At 35.9% G+C, this 19267-nt stretch overlaps 1 protein-coding gene across 9 annotated transcripts in view; it reads left to right on the top strand.

Moving 5' to 3' along the window:
* Window positions 1-16692, top strand: part of Clasp2 (cytoplasmic linker associated protein 2) — a 190960-nt gene extending 174268 nt beyond the window's left edge. For 8 of the 9 annotated variants that reach the window (XM_071619729.1, XM_034636296.2, XM_034636295.2 and 5 more), the window contains 5 exons: window positions 1545-1738; window positions 2451-2579; window positions 4026-4232; window positions 12947-13063; window positions 14954-16692. In XM_071619729.1, the coding sequence (XP_071475830.1) occupies window positions 1545-1738; window positions 2451-2579; window positions 4026-4232; window positions 12947-13063; window positions 14954-15040 (734 nt within the window). In that variant the 3' untranslated portion in view covers window positions 15041-16692. The remainder of the gene's footprint in view (window positions 1-1544; window positions 1739-2450; window positions 2580-4025; window positions 4233-12946; window positions 13064-14953) is intronic. The other variant, XM_071619732.1, reaches the window with a different exon arrangement.
* Window positions 16693-19267: the final 2575 nt, after the last annotated feature.

Genomic DNA, 19267 nt, shown 5'->3' with positions numbered 1-19267 from the left:
GTGGAAACTATTTTCCTTTCAATAGTCTGTCCAGACTTCTACATATCAAGTAATTTCTAGCAGTCTGCTTTGAGCGATTATAAACATCCTTTCATGGAAAAGTCTTCCTTTCAAAAGCATTTTCTTGTGAATTGCATTAATAATCCTCTGACACCTGTGAGAGTTTGATAACTTAAACTTACTTTTTTTTTTTTTTTTTTTGGTGGTGCTGGGGATTGAACCTAGGGCCTTGTGCATGCAAGGCAGGCACTCTACAAACTGAGCTATATCCCCAGCCCTGATAACTTAAAGTTTCTAGGGTGATTTTTGTGGGATTTATGAATGTGTTTATTTATCCTAATGCCGTAGTTCTTCTTAAGTCAGCAGTATTGTAATATTGGTGTGTGGCATGCTCTGTGGTGATTTTATTCCAGAGGAGTTAGGAAACAAGTGAGTCTGTGACATAAGCTCAAGCCACTGCCTGGGTCCTGCAGTTAAAGTAATTAAGGAGGAACTCTGGTACTTTCCAGTGTTCTAGTGCAATCTTTAGATTTTCTTAAAAAATGGGGCTGGAGTTGTGGCTCAGTGGTAGAGCACTTGCCTAGCATGTGTGAGGCACTGGGTTCGATCCTTTGCACCATATACAATTAAGTAAACAAAATAAAGGTATTGTGTCCCCATCTACAACTAAAAAATAAAATAAAATAAAAATTTTTAAAAAATGATTCAAAGCACTATTCTGATTACTTTAATACTCATGAAATCCATGAGTTCATACTTAAGCAAAAGCAAATCAAAACTCCTAGGAAATCATTGATTTCAACTCTTTACTTTGAAACTTGAAGAAAAATATATTAAGCATTTATTCTTTTTTCTATCAAATTGTATTTCACTGTAATCAAAATAGCTCTAGTTAATAAAGTTACTCTCTGTGAAGAAATTCTAGTCTATGGAAGGAATATTACGATTAGATAATTACCATTTTAAATGGTGACACTTGATCCCCATCATTTTAAAGTCCCCCCCCCCCAATCAACATCAACCTTTTAATTAATGGTCTGCACAGTGACTGTTGCTCAGGTGCAGACCATTAAAAGGTTGATGTTGATGGGGGGGGAGGGACTTTAAAATGATAGGATCAAGTTGTCACCATTTAAATCCAGTGATCATTATTAGAATCACTAAAAATAAAATACCCAACATAGAAAGCCTCTTGGCCTGACAATATAGACTTGCGTACTGAAGTAAAAGGAAGAGACATGTTTGGATTTACTTCAGGAGAAAGGAGGGGAGAAAGAAATAAGAATAGTAAAATCATGGTAATTATTAAATCTGGATAATGAGTATATGGGAGTTCATTACACTGTTCTTTCAAGTGTTTTTATTATAAAAAGTGTTTAAATAACATTGTTGTTTGGGGTTAGGGTTAGGGTTAGAAAATTACTTAATGTTTTTTTTTTTTTACAACCAACATTGATTATATCTGGGTTTCATATTATAAAATTGTCACCCCCATTCTTGTGAAAGTGAGCTATTAAAAAATTAATATTATGTTCTTTTGATAGATCTTTCCCTAGACCATTCTGACCTAGTTGCAGAGTTGTTGAAGGAACTCTCCAACCACAATGAACGTGTAGAAGAAAGAAAAATTGCCCTCTATGAACTCATGAAACTGACACAGGAAGAATCTTTCAGTGTTTGGGATGAACACTTCAAAACAATATTGCTTTTATTGCTTGAAACCCTTGGTGATAAAGAGGTAAGTGACAGAATATATAAACCTGTCTGTCTGTCCTACCTGTCTCTTTTTAGATTGCCTATTAGTCAGATACTACACATGTTCAGAAATTGGGAGGATGAGTCTATTCGGCTGCCTTCCTCTGTGTGAAACTTTTAGCATAAATTACTTTTTATTCTAAACCAAGGAGCTCAACAGTTTTGAACAGTTGACAGTAGTAAAAATGAAAGATTACAGACTGAATTCTTGTAAGAAAGTACAGATTAATTTTGCAAATATGAATTACTTGTTCAGAAGTAAAATTTCCTATATTAGAATGATATTTTTTTACAAATATAAAAAGCATGATGTGAATTTTCCATTATATATTCTAAAATTATGTAAAATGCTACATACTTCATGCAAATATCTACAGATTTTGTTTCCCCGAAATTAAGTACGGAAGTTGTAGAAATTGAAAATGTTTCCAGGTATGGTGGCATATGCCTGTAATGCCAGAAACTCAGGAGGCTGAGATAGGAAAATCATAAGTTTGAGGCCAACCTCAGCAATTTAGCAAGGCCCTGAGCAACTTAGCAACAACCTGTCTCTAAATAAAAAATATAAAAAGGGTTGGGGATGTGGGTCAGTGGTAAAGTGCCCTTGTGTTCAATTCCCAGTACAAAAAAAAAATGTTAAAGTTTGTCTATCACTATCACATAAAATATTAAAAACATTAAATGTTTCTTCTTAGCCTACAATCAGGGCTTTGGCATTAAAGGTTTTAAGAGAAATATTAAGGCATCAACCAGCAAGATTTAAAAACTATGCAGAACTGACTGTCATGAAAACGTTGGAAGCACACAAAGATCCTCATAAAGAAGTAAGTTATGGACTGGGATAATGGCTCAGTGGGTTCAATCCTCAGCACCACATAAAAATAAATAAAATAAAGGTATCATGTCCATCTATAACTAAAATATACATATATATAAAAGAAGTAAGTTATCTGACAGTTAAATTATGATTTTATTCACATTTTATTGCATGAACCATGTAAACTTTGCATTAAAAATACCCTTATTAATTGTTTCCTTTTTATATTCAAAGTAATACATGATTAAGATATAGGCCTATGGGCTAGGCTTATAACTCAATGGTTGAATGTTTGCCCATCATGTGCAAGAGCTTAGGTTCAGTCCCCAGCCCTGGGGGAAGATGCAAGCATATATTCTTTTCTATTATATGAATTATGATAATATTATGGCCTTTTCACCTAAAATGGGACAGTTCTGAGAAGTACTTTATCTGATTTTGTTTTCAAAGCTAATGAATCAAAGGTAAATGCAAGAGTTAAAACTATAAAATTCTCAGAGAAAGTGGAGGTCTGAATTTCTGTTATATTGGATTAGGCAGTAGTTTCTAGATATAATGCCAAATGCAGAAGAAACCAATGGAAAAAAAAAAACAGTTAAATTGGATTTTATCAAAATTTAAACTTTTTAGTGCTTCAAAAAACACTATCAGGCCAGGCTTGGTGGTGCATGCCTGTAATCCCATTGGTTCTGGAGGCTGAGGCAGGAGGATCAGAGTTCAAAGCTACTTAGCATTTTAGCGAAGCACTTAGCAACTCAGCAAGACCCCGTCTCTAAATAAAATATAAAAAGGAGGCTGGGGATGTGACTCAGTGGTCAAGCACCATTGAGTTTAATTAATCCTTGGTACCAAAAAGAATTTTTGCAGACCATGTATCTAATAAGGGACTAAGAGTTGTAATGTGTAAAGTACTTCTAGAACTCAGCAGTTGAGGTAATTAAATAATGAGTAGGACCTCACTGTGGCCAATACAGGGAACTTCATTCACATTGCAGTCTAGGTAAATAGAGCCTCCACACCCTAGCAAGACTAGTACAGTTTAAAAACTACTCTAGCCAGGCATGGTGGTACACACCTGTAGTCCCAGCTGCTCAGGAGGCTGAAGTGGGAGGATCATTGGAGCCCTCAAGTTCCAGACCAGCCTGGGCAATGTAACATAGACTCTTTCTCAAAAAGTAGATAAAAAATAAGCACTGCTTTATCCAAGAGTAAAAGGACACAGAGGGAGGGAGAATGGTGAAATAAAGCCCGGTGCATTTGTCATCCAGCTTCAACAGTTATTGCCATTTGCTACTCTGTTTATATTTACCCTCACTTATGTTTGTTTACTACAGTATTTTTACAGTGAACCTCAAATATCATGACTTAGTAAATATTCCTAAAGTTTATACTTCTGGGGCATATTACAAGATTTTAAAAATTACTTCCCGGTTTAATTTCCTCTTTGTTTTAGGTGGTGAGATCTGCTGAGGAAGCTGCATCAGTATTGGCTACTTCCATTAGTCCAGAGCAGTGCATCAAAGTGCTTTGTCCTATCATCCAGACTGCAGATTACCCAATTAATCTGGCTGCAATCAAAATGCAAACAAAAGTGATAGAGAGAGTATCCAAGGAAACTCTTAACCTACTTTTGCCAGAGATTATGCCAGGCTTAATACAGGTAAGCAGCAAAGCTTGAAAGAACAAGGTATGGTACATTTGTGAGCTATTTGAGGCACTTTCCAAGCAGCGCTAGTGGCATGACCAAGCCTTCCTGCTGCCTGTGATGTTCAGGACAGTCTTTCCATAACTAGGGTTGTCTCAGTAAGTGGGTGGTATGGATGTGATAACATATACATAACATGAAATTCACTGCCCAACCATTTTTAAATATATGATTTAATGGCATTAAATACATTCTCACATTTGTATAACCACCAGTACTGTCCATATTCAGAACTACTACTTCATCCCAAACCAAAACACCATATCCATGAAGTAATAACATCCCATTCCTCCCTCCCTCCAAGCCCACAGTAATCTCTCTTCTACTTTCTGTCTCTAAAATTTACCTATTCTAGATTTCTTTATATGTGAAATTAAATGTTTTTTTTTTTTTTTTACTCTCTGGCTTCTTTCATTTAACATGTTTTCAGGATTCATCCATGTTATAATATGTATCAGAATTTCCTGTCTTTTTATGGCTGAATAACATACTACATTTGTTTATCTGTCCATCTGTTGATGACTGTTTAGATTGTTTCCTTTTTTTTTATTAGCATCAATATACAGTGAACTTCCTCATAATATCTTCTTCTACTTACATGTGTATATCTAAAAACAGAATTTCTAGATGTTGCCCGATTTCTCTCCAAAGTAGTTATACTAATTTACAGTCATAGATATTATATCTTTTTGTCTGTATGTACACATCCCCATGTATATAAGCATTTTAGCAAAAGTAGGATAATATTTTATAATCTGCTTTAACTTAGCTATATATTGTGAACTTTTTCTACCCAAAGAATAATATTTTACAATGTAATTTTAATTGCTGGCTAGTATTACATAAAGTATATTAAAAACTGTCCTAAGCTGGGTGCGGTGGCTCAGCCTGTAATCCCAGTGACTCAGGAGGCTGAGGAAGAAGGAGTCCAAGTTCAAACCCAGCCTCACCAATTTAGCGAGGTCCTAAGCAACTTAGCAAGACTCTGTTTCTAATAAAATATTTTAAAGGGCTGGAGACGTGGCTCCGTGGTTAACACCCCTGGGTTCAATCCCTGGTACCAAAAAAAAGAATCCTAAAGAAAATTAATCATTCATTTCTTTGTACATCTATAATATTATATTTGTGGCCTTGTCCTGAACTTATTACTTAATAAAATAAAATTCAGATCTCTTTATTTTTTATCTATGTTTTGTTACTAAGCACAGAGTTTATGTAAGTATATATATTTCATAAATATTATGACTACTGAATAAATATTTATAGGATGAATAACTGAGAATACTAGCAAAAGGTTCTTGTAACTGTGATTGTAAATATCTTATTTTTGTTGATCAGCTTGGTGCAAAAATCTTATAGTATACATGATTATTGGGAACCTATCTGAAAAAGCAGAAGAACTCAAATAAATTTAAATTTTAGCTTTTTTTCCCATAAACCATTAATATTGAGCTTTCTGGGTATTAGGGCAAGAACAAAGAGAGGCAAGAGACAATAATAATATAGTTTCTGAAGGTCTCTAAATTTTTTGACCAAAAAAATCATCTCATTGAGACCTAGGATTGTATATAAAAAAACATGAAAACATCTTTGACACAATTAGGAAAAGATATCTTAGTGAACCCCAAAATATAAGCAAGCAGGGAGAGCCAAACCATCACCACCGGTGGGTTCCTCTGGATCCTAATAGTTTAGAAGAGTCTGAAGAAAATCCAAAAGTTAACTTTTATGACCCTGGAGCCAGAGAATCACATAAATTCTTGCCTCTAAAATAGAGGTCCCCATTCTCAGAGTGCTATCTGAGTAAAAGTTATGGTGGAAGCATAAATGCAGACAGGGAAGATTATGCTGGGATGTTCTGAATCCTCAGGGCTCTTTGAAATACTTTGCAAAGTAGCTGGGTATGGTGGTGCACACCTATAATCCCAGGTACTCACAGGCTGAGGCAGGAAAGTTGCAAGTTCAAGGTCAGCATGAACAACTTAGCAAGACCCTGTCTAAAAATAAAAGGACTGGGAATGTAGCTCAGTGATAGAGAGCCCTGGGTTCATTCCCCCAGTATCACCAAAAGAAAAAAAAGGGAGAAAGAAGGGGTGGAAGAGAAAGACAAAGGAAGGAGAGAGAGAGAACAAGAACTAAATGAATTTAAATGAAAAGAAATAAATTATCTTCCAGAAAGAGCTCCTCACCTACAAAAAAATCTCCTTGAAGTAGAAGCTAAACTGAGTATCATACCAATACTATGGCTGATATAGCTTCATAGAAAGGCCATATTTTTAATACCTTTAGGAAATAAGAAGAGGCAATTCTACAGTAGTAATGCACAAAAAGATTTTATAACAGCACTCCAACCCCTACATAGAAGACTTCTCTTAAAATATAGAATATACATAATCCCATTCCACTTACATGTAAATAACGAAAGGGTTGTGGAGTCAGGCCCCACAAAAAAGGTACTTAGCCTCCCTTTCAAAAAAGGAAGGAAGTAGTAGCCTGTAGGGTATCTAAAATATAGGTACACTAGAAAAATGTAGATACAAGGCAAATAAAAACCTAAACCTAAATTTAAGAAAACACAGGAGTAAATGTAGGAAACAATAAAAGCTAGTAAAAAGCATGAATAAGTCCAGGCATGGTAGCACACGCCTGTAGTCTCAACAACTTGGGAAGTTGAAGCAGGATCACAAGTTCAAAGCCAGCCTCAGCAACTTACTAAGTCCCTAAGCAACTTAGAAATACCTTTTATCAAAATAAAAAATAACAAGGTCTGGAGATGTGGTTCAGTAGCATCATATTTCAACATAATAAAGGCTATATGTGACAGACCCATAGCCAACATCATACTGATTGGGGAAAGACTAACTGAAAGTATTTTCTCTGTAATCAGGAGCAAGACAAGGGTTTCCACTCTCATCATTTAGATTCAATATAGACCTTGAAATTTTAGCCAGAACTTTTGGGTAAGAAAAAGAGGGGGCAGGGTACAAATAACATAGATAAAGAAGAAATCAAATTATCCCTATTTACAAATATATGACTCTGTACTTAGAAAAATACTACAGATTCTTCCCAAAGACTTAGAACTGATAAATCCAGCAAAGTAGCAGGAAACAAAGTCAACATTGAATAATTAGAAAAGCAATACCGTTCAAAAAATTAAAATACTTAGGGATAAGAGATAACCAAGGAGGAAAATGACCTCTGCAGTGAAAATTAGAAACCAATGAAGAAAGAAATTGAAGAAAACACTAGACAAAAGGACCTCTCACGTCATGGATCAGCAGAATTAATGATTGTTAAAATGGCCATGTGAATAAAAGTAATCTATAGGTTTAATAAATTCATACTTAAATACCAATGACGTTCTTCTCAGAACTAGAAAAAAGCAATCTTAAAATTCATATGGAAGCAAGAAAGACCCCAAATAACCAAAACAATCCTGAGCAAAAAGTAATAATAGAGACCAGGAATGATGGTGCATGCCTGTAGTACCTGCAACTTGGGAAGCTGGGGTAGTAATTTAGTGAGACCCTATCTCAAACTTTAAAATATAAGAAAGGCTGGGGGTAAAGGCTCAGTGGCAAAGAACCCCTGGGTTCAATCCCTATTTCAAAAAACAAACAAACAAAAATAATGCTGGAGGTATCACAATACCCAATTTTAAAATATGCAAGAGAGAGCTGGGGTTGTAGCTCAGTGGTAGAGTGCTTGCCTCGATGTAGAAAGCACTGGGTTTGATCCTCAGCACCACATTTAAAAAATAAATAAATAAATAAAATAAAGATATTGTGTCCATCTACAACTAAAAAAATATTTTAAAAAATATGTAAGAGAGCCATATCAACAAATGAACACCGATTTTCTTGGTGTTAGGTACTTTAACACTGAGCTATATTCCATTGTCCTTTGTTTGTTTGTTTGTTTGTTTGTTTTGGGGACAGAGTTCTGCTAAGTTGCTAAGGCTGGCCTTGAATTTGGGATCCTCTTGCCCTGGAGCCATCCAGTTCTTGACAGAGGTGCCAAAAACATACATTACAGATAAGACTACCTCTTAACAAATGATGCTGTACCAAAAATCAACTCAAAATGGATCAGAGATCTAAATGTAAGATCCAAAACTTTGAAACTGCTTGAAGAAAGTTTAGGGGAAACACTTCAAGACATAGGCACAGGCAGTGACTTCCTGAATATGTGTCCAATAGCTCAGGATATAATAGTAATAATCAACAAATGGGATGTCATCAAAAGGCCTCTCTACAGCAAAGGAATCATAATCAGAGTGATGAAACAGCCTACAAAATGAGAGAAATTCTTTGCCAACTATTCTTCTGACAAAGGATTAATATCCAAAATATATCAAGAACTCAAAATCTTAACACTGAAAAAACAACCCAATCAGTAAATGTGCACATGAAGTGCACGGACACTTCTCAAAAGAAGTAAGAATGCTCCACACTTAGTGTGGAGCAGTAGCCAAGCATATGACCTCAACCTGAGGAGGTGGCAGGAAGGCCATGGCAGTTTGCTGTGACACCATGGAAGGCAATAGGAGAAGTAGTGACAAAGGTTACTTGTATGCAGATTGGCTGGCATTCTGCTAACTGGTATGAACTCTCTGTCTCCTTTTTTAAATGTGGACCCATGATATCTTGTTCACAGTATAGATGAGTTTTACCAACTGGAGCTAATAAGACCTGGGACAGAATTGAGCTAGCCTTTCTTACCATTGAAGGATATTGCATGACAGGAATTATATTTGGAGTAGTGAATGGTCTTCAACTAGGACTGAAAGAAACCCAGAACATGGCCCGATCCAAACCAAGATATGTACAGGTTTTTTTTTGTTTTTGTTTTTGTTTTTTTTGTTTTTTTAGTTGTAGATGAACAGAATGCCTTTATTTTATTTGTTTATTTTTATGTGGTACTGAGGATCGAACCCAGTGCCTTACACATGCTAGGCAAGTGCTCTGCCACTGAGCTACAGCCCCAGCCCATGTACAGGTTTTATGTATGATGACTAACTAGGCAATGTGTACGTTAGGCTAATACTCTAGGTTCTCTGGGTCTGCTTTCTAGTGCATTTAATGTTGTTATTGAGAAAACATGAGGTGCAAAATATGACCTTGACACAGTACCAGCCAGGACCATGACGGACATGTTGTATAAGTGTACCAGTGGTCTTCAAGGGGTGGCACAAGGTGGTCTGGCAAGACTAACACTTACCAGACTATAACAACTGAAAATACATGAAAGTCTCCCTTCTCCAACAGTCACTCCAATGATTTTTACCAACTCATGAATATAGGACACTTCATTAGTCATCCAGACCAGTCAGTCAGTTTGGAGTTATTTTCTCTCTTTTGTCTGTAATTAGTTTGAAAAATTGGAGTTCCTTATTTGCTGTGGTGAAGATCAGGACTGACATTCCTTCTTGCCCTTAGTGAGTTAAAGCCAAAACCCTTTGTTGGCTCACTGAGTAACGTGGTTCCCTTCTCCTTTGGAGAAGATCTTGTTCCTGTTTTCTCTCCTACCCCCTGACCTAGAAAACCACTTACTCTCAGAATTCATGTAATGCTTTTTGTTAATAGTTTTATCACTAAGTTTGTGCATTTAATAACCTGAAACTATAACTTAGCTCTGAGTTCTGATTAAAGAGTGAAAATGGAAAAAGAGAAGGAAGTCCATTTCACCCCAGTCCAAATGACTATCATCAAGAATACAAAAAAGTAATAAATGCTGGTGAGAATGCAGGGACATGAAGTGCACCAACATACTGTTGGTGGGAATATTAATCGGTATAGCCACTATGGAAATCAGTATGGAAATTCCTCAAAAAACTAAAAATAGGCATGGTGGGACATGTCTGTAATCCCAGCAACTTGTGATACTGAGGCAGGAGGATTGCAAGCTCAAGGCCAGCCTCAGCAGTTTAGCAAGGCCCTAAGCCACTTAGTGAGACCCTGTCTCAAAATAAAAAATAAAAAGGGCTGGAGATGTAGCTTGCTAGCAAAGTGCCCCTGGGTTTGATCCCCAGTATGAGGGGGCAGAGGACAGGGGAATACTAAAAATAGAACTACCATATGATCCAACTATACCACTCCTCAGTATTTAGCCAAAAGAGTTAAAATCAGCATACTTCAGAGATATGTGCACGCCCATGTTTATGGTGGCACAATTCACAATAGCCAAGTTATGGAATCAGCCAGGTATCTGGCAACAGATGAATGGATTTAAAAAATGGGGTATGTTTACATAATGGAGAATTATTGAGTCATAAAGAAGTACAAAATCATGTCATTTGCATTGAGTGTATACTCCAACTCAGAGACAATCTTCAAAAACTGGGAGAATATTTGTTTGGTTTTGGCTCTAGGCATTTAAGGAAATCTCTGTCAGGTTACTGACTGACTGCTGAGATAACAAAGAGACTTCAGTGACCACATACCATGTATAAATAACTCAAGTGAGTCAGTAATATAAATATAAGGTCTAAAACTATAAAACTCTTAGGAAAAAGCAGGGTTAAATCTTTCTGACTTTAAGTATGGCAGTGGATTCTTAGATATGACACTCAAGGCACTAATGAAAAAAAGATCTATTGGACTTCATTGAAATGAATAACTATTTTAGGGATGGGAGTGTAGCTCAGGGATTAGAGTGATGTCTTGCATGCACAAGGCCCTGAGTTCGATGTTAAGCACTGCAAAAATAATAATAATGTTTGTGTATCATAGGACATTATCAGTAAAGTAGGAAGACAACCCATAGAGTTGGAGAAAGGATTTTTGCAAATTATGTATTTAATAAGGGTCTACTATCCAGAATATAAAGAACTGTTCTAACTTAACAAAACAGCAGTTTTTAAATGAGCAAAGACTTGAATAGACATTTTATCAAAAGATAGACAAATTACTAACAAGCATATGAAAAAAAATGTTCGCTATAGAAATGTGCATCAAAGCCATAATGAGCTATCCATGATGCCATATGCCTGTAATCCCAGTGGCTCAGTAGGCTGAGATAGGAGGATCATGAGTTCAAAGCAAGCCTTAGCAATTTAGCAAGACCCTGTCTCAAAATAAAATATAAGAAAAAAAAAAAAAAAACTGGGCATGTGGCTGATGTCCCCTGAGTTCAATCCCCAGTACCCCCCCCAAAAAAAAAAAAAAACATAATGAGATCTGACTTCACACCCACTGGGATGACTATATCAAACAAAATAAACAAGTATTGGTGAGAATGTGCAGAAATCGGGATCCTCATAAATTGCTGATTGAAAAGAAAAGTAGTGCAGCTGTTATAAAAAGCAGTTTGACCGTTTCTCAAAAAGTTAATGAAGGGCCAGGCAAGGTGGCACAGAATTATAATTCCAGCAGCTGGGGGACTGAGGCAGGAGGATTTCAAGTTCAAAGCCAGCCTCAGCAAAAGTGAGGTGCTAAGCAACTCAGTGAGACCCTGTCTCTCAATAAAATACAAAATAGGGCTGGGGATGTGGCTCAGTGGTTGATTGTCCCTAAATTCAATCCCCGGTACTCAAAAAAACGACAACCTTCTGAATTAACTCTAACATGACACCCTTCCTTTAAAGCCCTTCAGAGATTCCCATGAACAGAATGAGCCCTTATATCTTGCTGCAGTTCTCTTAGTTGGCTCCTTCCTACTTTTCCTCCTACTTTATGAGCTCCTATAATGAATTTTTCATTCATAGAAAGCACTGAACTGTCTCTTGAGGTCACTGCATATTTCCCTGTCTCTATCACCTTCCTTACTCTTAATTTACTTTTATCCTCAGGTCTCCACTTAACCTTTCTGTGCAGAGGATTTTCTTTGTTTTGGGTTCTTTGGTACTAAGGATTGAACCCAGGGGTCACTTAACCACTGAGTCACATTCCCAGGAGGCTGAGGCAAGAGGATCATGAGTTCAAAGCCAGCCTCGGCAAAAGCAAGGCACTAAGCAACTCAGTGAGACCCTGTCTCTAAATAGAATACAAAATAGGGCTATGGATGTGGCTCAGTGGTCGGGTGCCCCTGAGTTCAAACCCCAGTACCCTCCCGAAGAGAATGGGAAATTGGGGCTGCAGTTGTAGCTCAGTGGTAGAGTGCTTGCCAAGTGTGTGTAAGGCACCACATAAAGATAAATAAAATAAAGGTATTATGTCCATCTATGTCAAAACACACTACTGACATGTGTATCCAAAAAGAACAAATTTTTAAAAAGCATAAGGGAATTAGTTTACATAAACTGGATTTGAGAAGGGATGGGACAGATGTAAGACATAATTAGGCTTGAATCACAGGACACTACTTTGACTGCCAAACCAAGGAATTTATATTTTATTAGATAGTGAGAGGCTGTTGGCTGCCCTGAAGCTAAGTTCTTTAAGGCTCATCTGGAGACTTTTGGTGGCAAAGAAGCAACCTCAGAATCAGAGAAGTGCAGCTTATCAAGAAAAATGAGATAATGATAATGAGACCTAGGAGTAGAGTAGAGCACAGTGAAGTGGGAGGAGAGAAGGTTGTATCTGTGCCTGCAGACGTTGAAAAAGTAACTTAGGTCATCAGTTTTCTTGCCTCGGTGTTCTTGGTATCTCATTTTCGAGTTGCATCTTCTGTTGCAAAGGTATTTTCTCAGATCCCTCAGGAGTACTAACAATGGGCTCTCTCCCTAGGGTTATGATAATTCGGAGAGCAGTGTTCGGAAAGCTTGCGTCTTCTGCCTGGTAGCTGTTCATGCGGTAATTGGTGATGAACTGAAACCACATCTCAGTCAGCTCACTGGCAGCAAAGTAAGTGGTGCTGCATGGATTTAAAGTGGTAGTGGTAGTGCATTCTTTAAAATTCAGTTCTGGGAGCTGGGGATTTAGCTCAGTTGGCATAGTACTTGCCTCGCATGCACAAGACCCTGGGTTCAATCCCTAGCACCACCACACACACACACAAAAAAAAAAAAAAAAGAAAAAAAAACAGTTCTATGTGTGTGAAAGGGGAAATTTGTTACTCAGCTTTTAATAAATCCGACTTTGAGTACCACATTGCCCATAGCTGTTTCTGTTCCTAACATCTGTCACTGAGGTAAGGTCAGCAGTTTGGTATGGTTGTTGACAGACTGCTGTAAAAGAAAAAGCCAATGTAGTCTGGTTATTCATAACCACTAACCAACCCCTTTTCTATTCCCTTACTCAAAATCTTTCTCCCTAAGAACTACTTAAGAATAAATAGATTGTTGTAGTTATATATCATGAATTACTTCGTATCTCCCAAAATGTGGCACACTTTGAATGTTTCTCTAAATTGCCCATAAGAACTGTAATAATCAAATATTTGATCTTCTCTCTTTATTCTTATGAACCCCATTAATGTGCAACTCTGATTTGGTATCTTAAAAATAAAAATTTATGATTAGTCCTTAAGATTTAAAATAATAAATAAGGCTTGCTTTCCTCATTTTATTGGTACTACCAGAACTTTGGAATAAATTCTAGGGGTTGAGAATAAACCATGATTGTTTATTTTTGTTTTTGTCGTTTTTGCAGTACTCAAGATTGAACCCCAGGGTGCTCTACCACTGACCTACATTCCAGTTCCCACTTTTTTTCTTTTTAAGACAGGGTTTCTTACTAAATTGCCAAGACTGTCACCAAACTTGTGATTCTCTTGCCTTAGCCTCCTGAGTCACTGGTATTATAGGCTTGTTCCACTGCATAAGCCCTGATAGTTGAATTATGGGTTTTGATCCAGCTAACAAGATACATTCACCTTCATTTACAGTTTTCCAAAATCATAATGATTATCATTGCCATGGTCATATTTTTTTTAATACCAAGGCAGAATGAAAATACATATAAAGGAGCAAAGCATAGTGGCATGTGTAAACCCCACCTACTCAGGACGCCGAGGCAAGAGGATCATCACAAGTTCAAGGCCAGCCTTGGCAATTTAGTGAAACCCTATCTCAAAACAAAAAATATAAAGGTCTGGGGATGTAGCTTCATTGTAAAGCACCCCGAAGTTCAATCCCTGGTACACATACACACATACTTTAAACAATTAAAATTTAGAACTTGATCAGAACCAGTAAGGATATTGCATATGAAGTAAATAGATAGGTGGAAAACATTTTTAAATAACTTTAGATGAAAAAAGTATAACAGAATTGTATATGTGTTGATTATAAATTTCACATAAACCTGATCTCACATAGGTAAAAACTACAAAATGACATTGAGACATCAAAACATTCTTGTTAGGATGTCAGTGGCATAGTGGCCTGAGATCTTGGGTCCTGGAGCCAAATGCCTAGGTGTCTGTCCTGGCCCACTTCTTACCCACCCCTAAGACCTTAGGCACTTACTTATCCATTCTGTATCTTGATTGCCTCATCTATAAAATGTGAAAATAAAGAGGTAATGTAAAGCAGCTAGCACATGATGTAGCTTGTGCCCAATTGTTTTTGTTTTAATGGTGACTTTTTTTTTAATAGTGACTTCTTATAAGTTAAATGTTTTTTGTGTTATCACTACAACATTTTTATCAGCAATAGATTAAGCATTATGATTACACCCATCCTAAAATCTGACCTTCAAAGCTCACATGTAGGTATATAATAATTTTAATGAACATCATATCATAATTTAGAGTTGCTTGCTCAAATGACATACTTTGACTTGCATCCACAGATGAAGCTACTGAATCTTTACATCAAACGTGCACAAACAGGTTCTGGAGGAGCTGATCCCACTACTGATGTTTCTGGACAAAGTTAGTGAAGTTCATCAAAGTAACCAGGAATCTCTAAGAAAGGACAGACAGACTACCCTCATCAATGAAAGGAAATTCTCAAATACACCTTATGAAACATAACCATTGTTTCCCAGTTTTAGTTTTTTGTTTTGTTTTGTTTTATATTTTCTGTTACAGAGGGCTATCCTCAATCTGCATGTAACTTTTATGATAGTTATTCCAAATTCAAGAAGAAACAGTATTAACATCAATTGATCAATACAAAGTAATTTTTAAATCTAATTCATCATTTCACATGTTTGTACTTCTTTGTCTTCCCATTAACCTTTGCCAGTGTTACGATTGTATAATTTTTTTAAATGCTGGTTAAACAGGAATGCTTAAAGCTTTAAAAGTTCAACAGTCTAAAACATTTTATTCAATTGCAGAATAATATTTTTATTGCTTCTTTGAGTTTTGTTCTGTATCATGTCGTATGCTAGAAATATTGAAAATGATGTGAAACAAAGCAAGACTAATTTGAACTTCAGCCAGACTCTGTTGGTGTGGTGGTGATACATGTCATTAGTTGCAACTTCTTTGGGGTGGTCTATAGTTTAAAACTAAGACCTCAAAGAGAAATGTTACAGAATCAGCCAGTTCTGTAAAACTGATATGTTTGTTGGTTATTGATCTTGCCATCTTTATTTAAAACCACATCCCTCTATGATCCCTTAAGAAAGCTCCACCAAATCATCTGCCTGGTTTTTTTCTTGATATTATTAAAATAGAAGGTTTTATTGCAGGGTTTTTTGGTTATCTTTGTTGTGAATGATGCTTTTTTGTATTTATTAATATCAAATTCACTTATGAATAAACTTGATAATGGAAACAGACAAAAAAAATCAAGTGCGTGTGTGTCTTTGACTGTATTCTGTTTCTCATTTAATAAACAAACTAATTATTGAGACATGTGAGTTGACCAGCACCTAAACGGTGGAACCTGGTTTCCTTTGACCATGCAGTTATATTACTTGAAAACATGATCCTGATGAGAGAGAAGATGGTGCCAAGGCTATCTTGTATAATGGGCGCAAATTCTCTACCTCTTCAGGGCCAATACCTTTAACTGAGCTGCTGCCTGTAATGTCTTTTGGAAGACTTTTAAAGGGTGATTTTCTGTTACTTTTTAACAACAACAAAAAAAAATTTAATCACCTTTTTCTAAACCTGTTCTTTTCGTGTGCAGCCAACTTTCTAAGATTAACAGTTTGGGTGAAAGGCCAAATTAGATCATATGGAACCAGGATACTAATGATTTTTCATCTTGACTTTTTTTTTTTTTTTTAATCCTAACATAAAGTGAATTTGACTGGAAAAGCAAATGGCTACTAGGGAAGCAATTTGCTGTTGTTACAGTTATCTGTACTTTGTTTAAATGAAAAAAGTGTAGAAATATATGTAAAGAATTTAAGACAAGAGAACTAAATGGATGATTTGTCATAGGCTTTTCCCTTCCTTTGTTTCTGTTTTAGCAGCAACAAAATAATTTCTCTATCTCCTCTCCCCCTTACCTGTAACAATTTTGTTTTCTACTGTTAATTACATTGTGTATTTATAGTTCTATGCTTACTGTTGTGCATATACTGGCAATAAAACTGTACATAACATACTTGAAAAAGTTAATAATGTATAACAGCTGTTTTTCTGTCTTATTGTGTAATAAGTCACAAAGATTGTGGAGTTTTTCTGATTTTAGAAGGTCTTGTATTAATGATGTTCTCAAGAATTTTGTAAGTGCACCTGAGGAGAAAAGTAGCAACCATGATCCAATGTACATAGCTATTTACACATGTGTATATATATTATGGCTTACTTTAAGAAGAAAAGGCATTTTAAATATTGAACTCTTCTCAGTAGTGTTTTATGTACCATGACCTTTGGCATATTTTAATATTATTTTGAATCAGAGTATTGATTTAATTTTGACCTCTGCTTTAGGGTATTGCTTTTTACTGTTGACAATTAAGTAGAATGACTTAAGCTAAATAATAACACTAACTGAAAAATTAGATCAAGTACCTGGCATCTAACAGCAGGCACTCAAGAAATTAATGAACTACATAATGGAAAAGTATGGTTTAATGTGACTAAATGAAAGTAAATGTATATAAACTTGAAAACTCTATAATTTCAGGACTGGGGATGTGGCTCAGTTATAGAGCACTTGCACAAAGCCTTGGGTCTGATCCCCAGTACTGCTAAATAAATAAATAATGAATAAAATTCTATAATTCCAGTTGATAAGACTATAAGAAAGTTATTGATTATTCAAATCACTACATGCAGTATACCTTTACTTGTTCATTCCAGAAACATGCGTAGATGTCAGCTATTAAAGAATGGTGATAAAAAGCACCTGTTTAAATTCTTTCTTCTCCTGCTTTCTCCTCCAAACTAATTATCAGCATCATTTATTTACTGCACTGCTGAGAAATAAATAAAAGAATATTATAGGCTGTCATGTGGTGTGTGCCTGTAGTCCCAGCTATTACATGGGAAGCTGAGGCAGGAGGATTGCTTGAGCCCAATATTTGGAGGCCAGCCTGGGCAATATAGTGAGAACTCTTCTCAAAAATTAAAATGTATACACACACACACACACACACACATATACATACACGCATATATATTTATTTCAGAATATGAAACCTGTTTATTCTGGGCTTCAATTTGGAGTTAATCTGTGGTGCCCCTTTGTATTTTATTTTTACAAATTTAAGATCAAAATGACTACAACATCAAATTAGGTCATATAATAAAACACTAGAATCTTACCAGTCCAGATCTACTTGTAAATCAAGTGTGTCTTATAATTTATTAGTTTAGAATAACATTAACAATCAATAGAAATGCAAATTAGCATATAATTCCAATAATACATGGGGTTTTTTCCTTACATTGTTTTATCTTTCTATATTACTTCAGATCATTTTATTGTAGTTAGTCCAGTTTTGCAACTATATAAAAGATCCTGGGTTAGGGATGTGGCTCAAGTGGTAGCGCACTCGCCTGGCATGCATGAGGCACTGGGTTCATCCTCAGCACCACATAAAAAGAATAAAATAAAGATGTTGTATCTACCTAAATCCACCTAAAACTAAAAAAAAAAAAATCCATAATACACCTGATAAAAAGTTATTTCCTTTATTGGAGAATATTTGGAAAATAATGAAAAGCTTAAGAAAAAATTACCTCTAAAATCACCACTTGATAATATTTATTGTCATTTTGTGAATAGGAATTTTATTTTGATACTGAAAACTATAAGGAAACATTAAATTTTGTTTATTTTATGAGTGTATTTGATACTTTTGAATATATCATAATCTTCATTTGTTCTAATGGCAGCAAAGTTTTCCATTGTATGTATGGAGCAACCTTGGATGGATGATAGTCACTGAATATTCTTATAGCAAATAGCTATATCTTTGGCAAATCTCCCATTATTTCATACAAGGCAGTTTTTTAGAAGTCTTTAATATGAAATTGCTAAATACAGAAAACCATTGTTTGAAGATGTACTAGTTGCTTAAATTGCTGCTTCTAAGCTATTCTTATTATAGTAATCTAAAATAGAACAGGAAAATAAAGCAAGATTTATTTATATCAGATTTTCAGTATTTCAAATTTCCTGCTTTCATCCATGCAATGTCCACACCTTCAAGGGTATAAAATAATACAGTGTGATCCATGGTATGATAGAAAAAGAGCACTGTGATGGGAGGGGAGAAAAGGTACACATAAAGTCATCATTGAAGGCTTTTCCTAGAAAAAGTGGTTAGCATGAAGACATTGAGGGGTACAGTGGGGAGAGCCAAGGGAAACAAGTAGCAAGGCAGTGATGTATGAAGTAGCCGGAAGCATTAGGACTTGTCAGTGGAATTCTTTGAACCATTGTTTTCCTAAGTGCAATAAGGCAAGTTGGGCCATACGGAGTGTCACAAGCCCGTGATCCTAGCGACTCAGGAGGCTGGAAGTGACTGCAAATTCAAGGCCAGCTTCAGTGACTTAGCACGACCCTATTTCAAAATAAAAACCAATCTGTGTAATGACGACCACTTGGGGAGACACCAAGTACTATGCTCAGTTTGAAAACACAAATTCAACAGTTTAATAAACTTCCAATAAAAACCACTGGAAGAAATGCTATACCCAAGTTTTCTTGGATACACATGTTAACTTTTTTGTTGCAGATTTTTCTTTGTTTG

Source organism: Marmota flaviventris, chromosome 1, assembly GCF_047511675.1.
Source record: "Marmota flaviventris isolate mMarFla1 chromosome 1, mMarFla1.hap1, whole genome shotgun sequence".
Taxonomy (NCBI): domain Eukaryota; kingdom Metazoa; phylum Chordata; class Mammalia; order Rodentia; family Sciuridae; genus Marmota; species Marmota flaviventris.
Note: the sequence above shows the minus strand (reverse complement) of the source record. Positions and strands in the feature narration are given on the sequence as shown.